This window comes from Saccopteryx leptura, chromosome 9, assembly GCF_036850995.1.
Source record: "Saccopteryx leptura isolate mSacLep1 chromosome 9, mSacLep1_pri_phased_curated, whole genome shotgun sequence".
Taxonomy (NCBI): domain Eukaryota; kingdom Metazoa; phylum Chordata; class Mammalia; order Chiroptera; family Emballonuridae; genus Saccopteryx; species Saccopteryx leptura.
The window spans coordinates 48,131,625-48,144,202 of NC_089511.1; the positions used below are offsets into that span (position 1 = coordinate 48,131,625).

General features: G+C 41.8%; 1 protein-coding gene across 2 annotated transcripts in view; it reads right to left on the reverse strand.

Annotated features, from left to right (window-relative positions):
• Positions 1–2,127: 2,127 nt before the first annotated feature.
• FAS (Fas cell surface death receptor) overlaps positions 2,128–12,578 on the reverse strand; it is a 47,338-nt gene continuing 36,887 nt past the window's right edge. Inside the window, exons 4-10 of one of the 2 annotated variants that reach the window (XR_010747012.1) lie at positions 10,589–10,697; positions 7,816–7,874; positions 7,588–7,659; positions 6,363–6,427; positions 5,415–5,439; positions 3,445–4,279; positions 2,128–2,164 (exon numbers count right to left, since the gene is read on the reverse strand). Coding sequence is in view for 1 of the 2 variants with exons in the window: in XM_066349366.1 (XP_066205463.1) it covers positions 3,942–4,279; positions 5,415–5,439; positions 6,363–6,427; positions 7,588–7,659; positions 7,816–7,874; positions 10,589–10,697 (668 nt within the window). In the remaining variant the exon portion in view is untranslated. Of the gene's footprint in view, positions 2,165–2,615; positions 4,280–5,414; positions 5,440–6,362; positions 6,428–7,587; positions 7,660–7,815; positions 7,875–10,588; positions 10,698–12,578 lie in introns of those variants that run through there. The other variant, XM_066349366.1, reaches the window with a different exon arrangement.

Sequence of the window (12,578 nt, forward strand, 5' to 3'; positions counted from 1 at the left end):
AACTGTCTTCCTCCCAAAGGGTCCCCAGGTTCTTAGCTGGCACTCGCCTCACAGAGTGAGCACAGCGCGTTCTCTAACTTGACTTCACCTTGCAAAGTAGGACTTCTGCTTCTGTCCATGGAGAGTAACCAGTGCCAGCCAGCCTTGTCCCATGCTGTTTACGACTAGAAAATGGGACAACAGGTAGCACAGGCTGTGACCCTTCAGAAAAGAAACTAAAGAGGTGAGCCCTGTGATCAGATGCGGATTAAGGTCGGTTGAGGCCCCGGGCGCAGAAGAAAATATTGGGCCCCTTAAAAGAGAGGCAGAAAAAATAAAAATACATATTAAAATATATTATATACTATTAATGTTAAAATTGCACATATGAAACCAAACTTGATGTCACTAGAAAAAGTGTAAAGTCGGGGTTTTGTGGGGCCCTTCAGAAGTCAGGGCTCAGCGCGGGTGCCCAGTGCACCTGTTTAAATCCACCTCTGCTTCTGATCACCCAAAATTCTGCCCAGAGGTACTTTGGTGCCAGCAGGGACCTGTAATGCCAGTGGCTTAGGCCCGGCAGGTCCACATGGATTCAAGCAGACGGCAGAGGAACTGCGGAGACAGAAAGCGTTGGGCCACTCCCATCTAATAGAGTCTCACAATGGCGGACAAGCAAACAGGCAGGGGAAACTGCTTCTCACGGCAACAGGCCAACAAATAGCAAAAATGGTCCCTCACAGTGGCAGCCAGGCAATCCGCAACCCGCTGCCCTGAGGGCAAGCACCTGTAGCCTTACGCAGACTATACACACGTGGCTTGCCCATGTGCTCATGCGCTAATCAGGCAAAGTACAAGCGAGGAAGCTTAACACAGCTGTTTTTCCAACAGAACCCTTAGCAGAGCATTGTCATCTTGTTGACTGGAGGGGCAGAGGTTCAAGTTCAGGAGACAGAGGCTACCGGAATTTCCAGAAAAAAAGTACTACACAAAAGGAATGTATGCAGAAAACGAGCTCCAGAAGTCTGTACAGAGGTTCATAGGAGCCATTGACTGAACATTCTGTGCACATGCAGAGGTTAGATGCCACGTGCCAGGCAAAGAACTACAGGTGCTGTAGGCAAAACTATTCCCAAAGCTGAGCTAGGGATGTGAAGTGTTGACTTGCCCAACTCACCAGAGTGAAGAGGCCTCACTGAACAGACTTAGGATGTGCTGGACTTTCCTAGCAGGTCTAAACCAGCCACCAGAGTCAAGGCTGCTAAACCTGCCCTAACAAAGATATAGACCTGAACTGTCTAATGTGAATCCACTAGACACATGTGGCTACTGAACCTTTAAAACAGGGGTCCCCAAACTTTTTACACAGGGGGCCAGTTCACTGTCCCTCAGACCGTTGAAGGGCTGGACTATAAAAAAAAACTATGAACAAATCCCTATGCACACTGCACATATCTTATTTTAAAGTAAAAAAACAAAACAGGAACAAATACAATATTTAAAATAAAGAACAAGTAAATTTAAATCAACAAACTGACCAGTATTTCAATGGGAACTATGGGCCTGCTTTCGGCTAGTGAGATGGTCAATGTGCTCCTCTCACTGACCACCAATGAAAGAGGTGCCCCTTCCGGAAGTGCAGCGGGGGCCAGATAAACGGCCTCAGGGGGCCGCATGCAGCCTGCTGGCCATAGTTTGGGGATCCCTGCTTTAAAATGTGGCCAGTCTAAATGGAGATGTGCTTGTGAGTATAAATAAAATACAAATCAGATGTTGAAGACTTCAGTATAAAAAGTAAAAAAGAACGGGCCCTGGCCGGTTGGCTCAGTGGTAGAGTGTTGGCCTGGCATGCATGAGTCCTGGGTTCGATTCCCGGCCAGGGCACACAGGAGAAGCGCCCATCTGCTTCTCCAACCCTCCCCCTCTCCTTCCTTTCTGTCTCTCTCTTCCCCTCCCGCAGGCAAGGCTCCATTGGAGCAAAGTTGGCCCGGGCGCTGAGGATGGCTCTGTGGCCTCTTTCTCAGGCGCTAGAATGGCTCTGGTTGCAACAAAGCGACGCCCCAGATGGGCAGAGCATCGCCCCCTGGTGGGAAGGTCAGGTGGATCCTGGTCAGGTGCACGCGGGAGTCTGTCTGCCTCCCCGTTTCCAACTTCAGAAAAATACAAAAAAAAAAAAAAAGAATGTACACTATCTGTTCTTTATATTGATTACATGTTGAAATGATAACTTTGGGAATAGTGGGTTAAATAAAATATATTATTAAAATTAAATTTAAAAAAAATAGAGTCCAGTAGTACCAAGTAGCCACAGTGAAAAGTGTGCTGAAAAGAATATTTCAAAATTCTTGTTTAGCTTTCTTATTAATAAAACCTACCTAATCCTCATTTCCAGGGTCAGAGTAAACCCTCACATAATAAATAATAGTATATTGTTTGAGAGGGATTTTCTTGGCAGTAACAGCTTATGAAGGAAATTAACTACTAAAAGGCATTTAAAGAGGCCTCCTGAGAGGACAAAGAAAGCATTGAAAACTCATAAACAGGTTACATTTAGCTGTAGTTAGAGAAAATGGAAACGAACAAACAAAAAGGCAAGGCCTTTACTAAAAAGAGACAACCAGAAATACCAAACACGTGATTTTAATTAAATAGTTTTACCTGTACTTGACATTTTCAAAGATAAGGAGGAAAAGAATCTTCCATCAACAGAAGCTCTTCAGGTAGTTAGTTCCACGTACCTATTTCAGTTTATAAATGTCATCATTGTATAGCTACACATATAAATAGTATTTATTAAAATTCACATTAATAGACATTTTCTGAAGTGTTTTGAATGTCAAAGGGAGGAGGTGGCCGTGTGGAGAGGGGCCTGTTTGACTAAGAAGCTGCAGGAAACAACAAGAATGAGCCCTAAAGCCGATGATTTCGCCTTAGCTGTGGATAAGCTGCATCTGTAGCCAGAACATATGGCGAGTGCTGAATGGTTTGTGGGGGACAGGGCAAAGGAAGAATCCATCTGGTCAGCTTTGGTGAGACGTGGGTTTGGGATAGGTTGCAAAACTACCTGGTGTAGGAGCAGAACTAGAAGTTTTAAGAGCAACAGTGGCTCACTGTGTTTCATAGATAGCAGTTACAGGTTTGGGAGTGTAAGGTCATCAAGATACACATCAAGAAAAAAAAAGTAAAGAGGTGGCAATGCTCTAGGAATACTTCCCTGATTGATGAAATGTTTTGGCACCTGAGAAGGAAGTCGATTATTTTAATCGAGTAAAATGGCACACAAGTATAAAATTTCAAGCATTATAACTTAGTTTCCATTTTCTATGTGAATTCAAAATTGAAATATTTCGCAATGAAATACCAATAATCTATGCAAACATTTTTGAAGTAGAACCTTACTTAAATTCCACTCTCAGAGGTATATGCAAGCTTTTCCTGAAGATGCTCAGAGTTGCAAACAAAGTTTACAAATATAGTAAAAATCTCCCGAGTCATACCAGAGCTGGGGAGGTAATTCAGAAACAAAGTTGCCTTTTCAGTCTCTGTGACATTGCAGCGAGAGGTCATATCGTCTACTGATGCATGGATGGGGTTAGCCCGTAGACAGATCTTTGTGTTCACATAGAGTGATTATGTATATATTTATAGAATCATACATTAGATACTAGGGTATGATCCCAATCTTTTGTCTTTGCAAACACTCCTACATATTTGCATATTTAACATGCCACTGCATTTATTCCTAATCATGTCTGTCTAGATTTTAAACATCCTTGAAGGCATAACCATTAGATCCTCAAAACCTGCATATTAGCTCTACAAATCTAATACATGAGAAAAAGAAAACATACCCAGTAAAAATTCAAGCAATGCTTGTACCCAACCTCTACTAAAAACTTGTGCAAACACTCATTTTTCTTTCTATTGATTGTCTATACTCAGAACCGAGACAGTTGTTTTTTCCTTTAGACCAAGCTTTGGCTTTCATTTTCATTGTTGTAGTTAGCATTTTCCTGTTTTCTAGTATTTTCCTTTAGGACTTTGTCTTCAATTTTCTCTGCAAGAGCATGGTGACTGCTTCTTTTGAGACTTTCCATCAAGGTGCAATATGCGCCTTTCTTCCCGTGACGTTGATGCCAAGTACGGAGCATCTGGACTTTTTGTTCAGCTGTGTCGTGGGCGTTGTCATTCTTGATTTCATCTATTTTGGCTTCACTGACACCATTCTTCCGAACAAAATCTCTAACTTGATTCATTGTCATAAGCTCAGCAATAGTGCTGATATAGTCACTCAAGTCAATATCTGGGGGGGATAAAAGAGAGAGGGCAAGAATAGTCTCTGAAAATTCGTTCTTCTAAATGAAATTGCCATGACTGAAAACCATATTTACTTCTCCTCTTATTGTATTGTATTGCAGGTTAGTCCTAGACATCTAAAAAGCTGATAAGGAAACACAAAAACAGAAACAGCCTTGACTTCTAATCCCAACTCTACCTATATTCCCGGTTATTTGCTCTGTGACCTGAGCAAGATACGTAATATCTCTGTATGTTCTTTCTTCATCTATAAAAGGGTTAGAAAAGATCACCTTGAACCATCTCCTATGGACCAATGACCTACAAACTGAATAAGCAGGCAAAGAATTCATGATCATCTATCTCTGAACGACAGCTCAAAAAAGAGAACTGAGCCTGACCAGGCGGTGGCGCAGTGGATAGAGCGTCGGACTGGGATGCAGAGGACCCAGGTTCGAGACCCCGAGGTCGCCAGGTTGAGCGTGGGCTCATCTGGTTTGAGCAAAAGCCCACCAGCTTGAACCCAAGGTCGCTGGCTCCAGCAAGGGGTTACTGGGTCTGCTAAAGGCCCGTGGTCAAGGCACATATGAGAAAGCAATCAATGAACAACTGAGGTGTTACAACGAAAAACTAATGATTGATGCTTCTCATCTCTCTGTTCCTGTCTGTCTGTCCCTGTCTATCCCTCTCTCTGATTCACTCTGTCTCTGTAAAATAAATAAATAAATAAATAAATAAAATTACAAAATAAATAAATAAAGAGAACCGAGGAGAATCATAAGCTGATTCTCACAACTGAGCTGTAATATACCAAAAATAACAGAGTCTACAATTCAGATTAACATCTAAGTCAGTTTAGGCAGGAGTTTTTTAATACACCAAAATGTTTGTAAAGGGAAATTGTCCTAAGGCTCAGAATATAGTGTCTTATTGCTGCCTGATTTATTTCTATCTAGGAATATTAGTTATACATTTAAACAAAGTGCCTGAAAAACCCTTGGTAGTGAGCAAGAAGAACTGTAAGCTCAAGGAATAGCAAGACCTCACTATATGTCATTGCCATTAATGACATTATTTTACTCTAAAATTAGCCTTACTCCCATGGAAGCCATCTCTATGAAATGAAATGATAAAAACCTTACCTGCTACAGGCACTGGGGCCTTTTCCTGGGGAGAAAAAAATATGGAGGAAGAGAGAAAAAATAAATACATATTTAGGATAGTTTAAATGCAATCTTTTAATTTTTCCTTAATACTAAAGGAAGTACAATCAGTTGCTTGATATACATAATTAGCTAGACAACGTGATTAAGAAGGAGTTATCCATCAAATTTTTATTCTGAAAGGTTCCAGAATTGCCAGGAATTAAAGAATGTTGGCTTATTTTTTACACAGCCAAGGAACCCAGCGAATTTGTGGAATGTGTTGAATGTATGTTTCATACAGACTCATGAAAACAAACATAATAAACATAGTCATCAACAACCCTCTAAACTGTAACTAATCTTATTTCTGATGTGAGAAAATGATTTAAACTGAAATTATTTTGTACTATATTGCTTTTAGGAACCCTACCTCCCACTGAGTCCTGGCCCCAAATGAGGAAAGCTGTATTTCTGAAGCGAACGGTTTTTCTTCCCTGTGTAACTTTTGTGATTTGAAATGCTTTGATCCCGTGTGAGGAAAAAAAAAATACATATGGTAAGAACGACAGTAATAAGTGGCTAGAGAAAGCTGAGCTGTGCCTTTGTAACGGGCTTGAAGAGCTACCTCAGTGCCTGGCTCACACACCGAGTCCGCCTCTAGTGAAGGCGGCGTCTGCAGTTTCTCTGCAGGGACAGGGACACACCAACGCGGAACACGCCACTTGGCCACCTCCTTTTTACAACTCGTTTTGAGCACCCTCCACTAAGTCCTTTGATAACTCTTTTATAAACGGGGCATCATATCCTAATTACCTTTGGATGCCCTCTACCATATGCACACACACACACACAATAAATGTTTGGTGTTTTAAAAAGTTAAGTAAAAAGTTGAATGACTACTTCCCCTAAGTTTTTAGGAGAGCTGATGCACATTTCAACACTTACCGTATTTATATTTGAAGGTGTAGGTGTATAGTGACCATTATTCTTCCAGTACCTTCTTTTCAGCCCTAGAAGATTAAAGAATCTTCTATCAGACTTGTAGGAAGCACTACTCTCACACTAGAGAAGTGTGAGAAGGAGAGATTCATTGATATTTATGGTGACCAAACACCCCGAGAGATAGCATTGTTCAGATTATGGGTAATTCCACCCCATCAGGTCAACTGTTCTAGAGATATGCTACATTTTAATTGGAACATCCAATGATCTCAAACTGGTCTAGCCTAAAGCTGGCATTTGACTTATGGCATGGTAGCACCATGTCCTCTCAGCAGCTTGGAGCTGGATGTCATGGCTACAGCAGGGTATAGAAGCACAGGGTATGGAAAGTGGACATCAACTTTCATGGTGTGGCATTGAACATCCAGAAATTCATGAGCATGCTCTCACAAACAGGCCAAGTATACACACTCAATGAATATATGCCTTGAAGTCAGTATGAGACGGAAGAAAGGAATCCGTAAAACTGCAGACATGGTATAGTGCTTAAATACAGAGTATGTATTTTTAGCTTAACAACCTCTAAAGGCAAGGCAACCTCTATCTTCAGCTGAAGACACAGAGACTTATTCCAACCAAGAAGGAAAAATCGAATGTTTCAGAGTGATTGAAAGTTGCACCTGTGTTTTATTGATGATTTAAAGGGATTTTTCTGGAGTAATTATGGTTATAACCAATTTTGGCTTATCTGCTAATTTTACTAAGTAACCCTTGCATAAAAATGTATTGCACAGTATTTTAAATTATGGTGAAGAAATACTAAAAAAATAGAGTTTGGACAAGGGTGAGGAGGCACAAAGAGGGATGATTTATGGAGGGTCCCCTGCAATGCCTTTTCCAGGAAGGCCCTGGCTCCTGTGTTCTCCTCATGCACGAGGCAAGCCTGATGAACAGTGCACTTGGCAAACTTGGCTGCTGCCTGAATGGAAACATAGGGAGGATGGTAATACCCACTCAGCGCCCCTAAATGGTTGCTCAGAAACAGTAGCTGAGAGATAATGTAATCTAGTCTCATCAGCTTTCATGAGTGCATTTAGTGGCAGGAATTAAAGATACACTAGAGCGAGCTAGCTACCTGGTAGAAGTTTTCTTATAGGTAGGAGACGGGGGGAATTCTTTGAACAAGTACTTTCCAAGTTATTTCAATTTGAACAAAATAGGAACTTACAGCAAATTATCAGCAGTCCAGTTATTGGAATCAGGACCAGGAGCCATAACCACCGTAAGTCAGGTCCAGATCCTATAGATTGGAATATTGAACATTTTACATGAAAAGAAGCAGTGTTTAAGATTAAACAAAATACTTTCAAAGAATCAAAAGGGACTGGCTTTTCTTCAAATTTTACTGTGGGAATAAGGAAAAAGGAGAGTATACTCATTTAAAAATAATAATAACCTTCTTTACATATGGTGTCGTTGGTCGGTGTGCAATTCTTAATGGTTCCATGTTCACACCTAGAAAGAAATATAGAAGAAATTAAAAAGCCTAATGAACTGATTCCCTGACCATTTTCAATAACACACTATAAATCTGGGGCCATTTTACTCATTTCGCATCTCTGGCAAATATATTTCAAAAATATTTCCAGATTGACATCTAAAGCTGGTATAAATTTGTAACATAATTTGGATGTTTGTATGGATAAAGAATGACTATGTTTTAAAATACCTAGAGTTAAAGGAAGGTAATAAAGTAATATAAGAAATCGTAATATCGATATATAAGAAAAAGATCCTAAAATAAACTTAAAATTGATAATAAACTGTGCTCTTAAAATACTAGATGACAATCATAAACCACCGAAAGCAGTTTCAAAGCAGTTCCACAGAACAGCAAAAACAGCCAGACAACAGCCACTGCCCATGATGCCACTGAGGGGGCTGACTCAGCTGGCCCTTAGAGGTTTCCTCTTTTAACATCAAGTGGTGCTCAGGGCACTCAAAAGGTTCCTGTGGGTTTTCTTCAGACGGTCAAGCACTGACAGTCAGGTTGTCTGAATTAAAGCGTGGTTCTGTCCACTATATAACTAGGTGAGCTTGAGCAAGTCACTTAACCACCATGAACCTGCTTTCTCACCAATAACAAGAATATTACACGCTTGAAGGGTTTATGGTGAGAAGAAAATTAAGTCAAGATTATGAAGTATTTAGAATTACTAGTATGGTTAGTATTTGCCTTATAGGAGTCCCTCCCCTCACCCCCAGTTTCTGTTTATTCTATCGTCATGAGGGCTGTCTCGACACTTGGGGCTAGAAAGAAGAGGCTAGGTTAAGTGCACATGCCTTAAACTTCTTCCAGTAAATAAGAGACATCAGGCACGTTTAAGGAGAAGCACATTGATATAATCTTAATTATATTTACATGTATGCAAAACAATGTCTTACAAAACAAAAGCTATTTTTTATAACACATATTACATATTTCTTATCTTCACAGAAATGAGACCAATAGGACAAGTGACAATTATTTGCATCCTAGTGAGTGAGGAAACAGAAGCTCAGAGGGGTTAAGTGATCTGCTCAAATTCACTCAGTTGATCAGAAAAAGTGAGATGCACAATCAAGGTTTTTAACTTAGGGTCAAAACCCAAGCTCTTTAGCGTGAAAGGCAAGGTCCTTCATAACTGGGCCCTGGCTTCTTTTCACTCTTCCCGCACTCCAGCCAGATACCCTGTTCTCCACAGCATCCTCTGTCTCTTTGTCGCTGCTGTTTCCCTGCCTGAAATGTATTTTAGATCTATGTACACTTATTTCCGGACTCAAGCCTTTTCGTATCTTCACTGTATCTCCCCAGGCAGGGTGGGAAGGTTTTATAGAACACGCAACACCCTAGGCACGGGCCTCTTCTGATGCTTGCCACATGATGTTGGCTCAGTAACCATGCACTTTTTGACTCTCTGCTTCTAGCCTGAGAGTTTTGATGCCAGGAATGTGTCTTGCTCATATTGTTAGCTTAGGCAGTCAGTGGTGTCCAGCGCATAGGAGGTGTTCAATACATGTTTGGATGTAACCAGGAATAAATATGTTATATTACTGACTTACTGATATTAGTCTGACAAGCCATAAAATAGAGCTAAGTGAGAATGTACCAACAAAGTAAGCTTATAAAAGAATTTATGTAAAATGTTAAATCCAGTTTGTTGCTCTTATAACCATAATTCAATATTTCCAATTTAGTGATCGCAGTTATGTATGCTGTAACAAATCAAAAGTATATAATCAATTCTGTACTTTCATCTCTGACCAAGCTCTCATGAGAGTTAAAATGCCTGTTCCCCTCTGGCTGATGCACAGCAAGGGTTAATACCCAAACGAGAATGAGCATAATGGGGAGATATGTGCGCGTTGGCTTCCCCCTCCTTCTGCTGCTCTCACCACACGGAGGCTTGCAGTTCTGATTCCTTTCAAGGGCAACCTGTTCCTCTCCAAGAATAAGGAATAATTCTGACAATGAATCACAGACGTCCAGCTGATACACATCAAGAATTAACATCAAAATGGGAAGAATGAATCTTCAGTCCCCCTTCTCTCTCTCTCCCATCACACTGCTAAGGCCAAGAGAACCATGGAAGTCCAGCCAGCCATGAAGATAAGAGCTTCCCTCCCTCAAGAGAAACAGCATCAGCCTTCCCTTACACAGGGGCCAGTTCACTGTCTCTCGGACCGTTGGAGGGCCGCCACATACAGTGCTCCTCTCACTGACCACCAATGAAAGAGGTGCCCCTTCTGGAAGTGCAGCGGGGGCCGGATAAATGGCCTCAGGGGGCCGCATGTGGCCCATGGGCAATAGTTTGGGGACGCCTGCCCTAGGGGTTCCCTCAATCCCCTAGGTAAGCTGGCTAAGGCATCTGAGCTAGAAAATGGGTTTTTGAGGACAGAAGTCCCCCAGTTTTCTCAGGTGACCAGCATTTGAATAACCTCTTTTCTTTGCACCAGCACCTGTCCTACAATTATTTAATGTTTGTGGTGACAAGCAGCCAGACCTGTGGGTCATTTTTCCAGTGACATGGAGATCGAATGCCTGAATAATCAAATGGTTATCTAGTTGTTTGGAGGTAAAGCACGACTAGAACCCAAATTTTTGACTCTCAATCAGTTTTTCTTCCCTTGAGGAAGACATTATCTCTCAAAGTATATCTTGTGTTTTAATGAGACAGACTAAAACTTACGTGCGGCAAGGGCTACAGTGTTCACATTCAGAAGTGTCACAAAAAAAGTTTGATTTACATCTGCACTTGGTATTCTGGGTCTTGGTACAGTTTTTTTCCACTTCTAAGCCTAGAAAACCAATGCAGACAATTAGTTGTAACAGCTAGTTATACACTGACAATGAAAATGATGAGTAGGAGCTGTATAGATTTTTGAGATCCACTACTTTTATGAGCAGTCACACCATCATACCTTTAGTAATACAACCAGTATTTAAATGCAAAACAGACAACTGCAAGTTGTAATGATTGAAACCATTTAGCAGAGTTTTAAGTGGATAGACCAGTGGTAGTCAACCTGGTCCCTACCGCCCACTAGTGGGTGTTCCAGTTTTCATGGTGGGCGGTAGTGGAGCAACCAAAATATAAATAAAAAGATAGATTTAACTACAGTAAGTTGTTTTATAAAGATTTATTCTGCCAAACTTGGCGAAAATACGACATAAAGTACTTGGTAAGTAATTATTATTATATGCTTTAACTTGCTGTAACTCTGCTTTATAAATTTTATAAAGTAAAGTTACTTCCCTACTTTATAAATCACCATTATTGTGGAACCGGTGGGCAGTTAGAAAATTTTACTACTAATAGAGATACAAAAGTGGGCGGTAGGTATAAAAAGGTTGACTACCCCTGGGATAGACAATCCAGCAATCAAGACAAGCCCACCTTCGCTTGATCTAGTCAAGCAGACCAATGCTAAAGCCCTTTTCCTTAGTGATTCTGATTTAATTGGTCTAATGTGGGACCTAAACATTGGCATTTTTCATAGTTTCCTATGTGATTCTAATGTACAGCTATGGTTGAGAAACAATGCATTAGAGCTTGAATAGAGACACTTAAAACACATGTCCAGAGATTTTTTTTAATATATATTTTATTTATTTAAAAATTTTTTTTACAGAGACAGAGAGAGAGTCAGAGAGAGGGATAGACAGGGACAGACAGACAGGAACGGAGAGAGATGAGAAGCATCAATCATTAGTTTTTCATTGCGCGTTGCAACACCTTAGTTGTTCGTTGATTGCTTTCTCATATGTGCCTTGACCGCGGGCCTTCAGCAGATCAAGTAACCCTTTGCTGGAGCCAGGGACCTTGGGCTTTTTTTTTTTTTTTTGTATTTTTCTGAAGCTGGAAACGGGGAGAGACAGTCAGACAGACTCCCTCATGCACCCGACCGGGATCCACCCGGCACGCCCACCAGGGGCACGCTCTGCCCACCAGGGGGTGGTGCTCTGCCCCTCCGGGGGCGTCGCTCTGCCGCAACCAGAGCCACTCTAGTGCCTGGGGCAGAGGCCAAGGAGCCATCCCCAGCGCCCAGGCCATCTTTGCTCCAATGGAGCCTTGGCTGCGGGAGGGGAAGAGAGAGACAGAGAGGAAGGGGGGGGAGTGGAGAAGCAAATGGGCGCTTCTCCTATGTGCCCTGGCCGGGAATAGAACCCGGGTCCCCCGCACGCCAGGCCGACGCTCTACCGCTGAGCCAACTGGCCAGGGCCTGGTGGGCTTTTTTTGCTCAAACCAGATGAGCCGGCACTCAAGCTGGCGACCTCGGGGTCTCGAACCTGGGTCCTCTGCATCCCAGTCCGATGCTCTATCCACTGTGCCACCGCCTGGTCAGGCAGATTTCTTGATGTCAAACGAAACCAGGAGTACTTCTGGTATATTTTAATCTGAGCCTCAAAATAGATTGGGATATTCATTGAAATTCAGGAGCCCATTTGGAATCATTAGGACCAACCAGGTACCCAAAGAAGGTGAAACACACCAGCCATCTCTCAGGATTCTCTGTCCTTGGAGTTGAAGATTTCTAAGTTCTTTCTGGCCATGAACGAGAGCCAGTACACAAGCATAAATTGAGGCAGAAAAAAAAGGTTCTGCAGTTTTGATGAGAACTAATTAAATCTGTTCATAGGGTTTATATTTAGTCAGTCTCCTACATCTGAGAGGATTG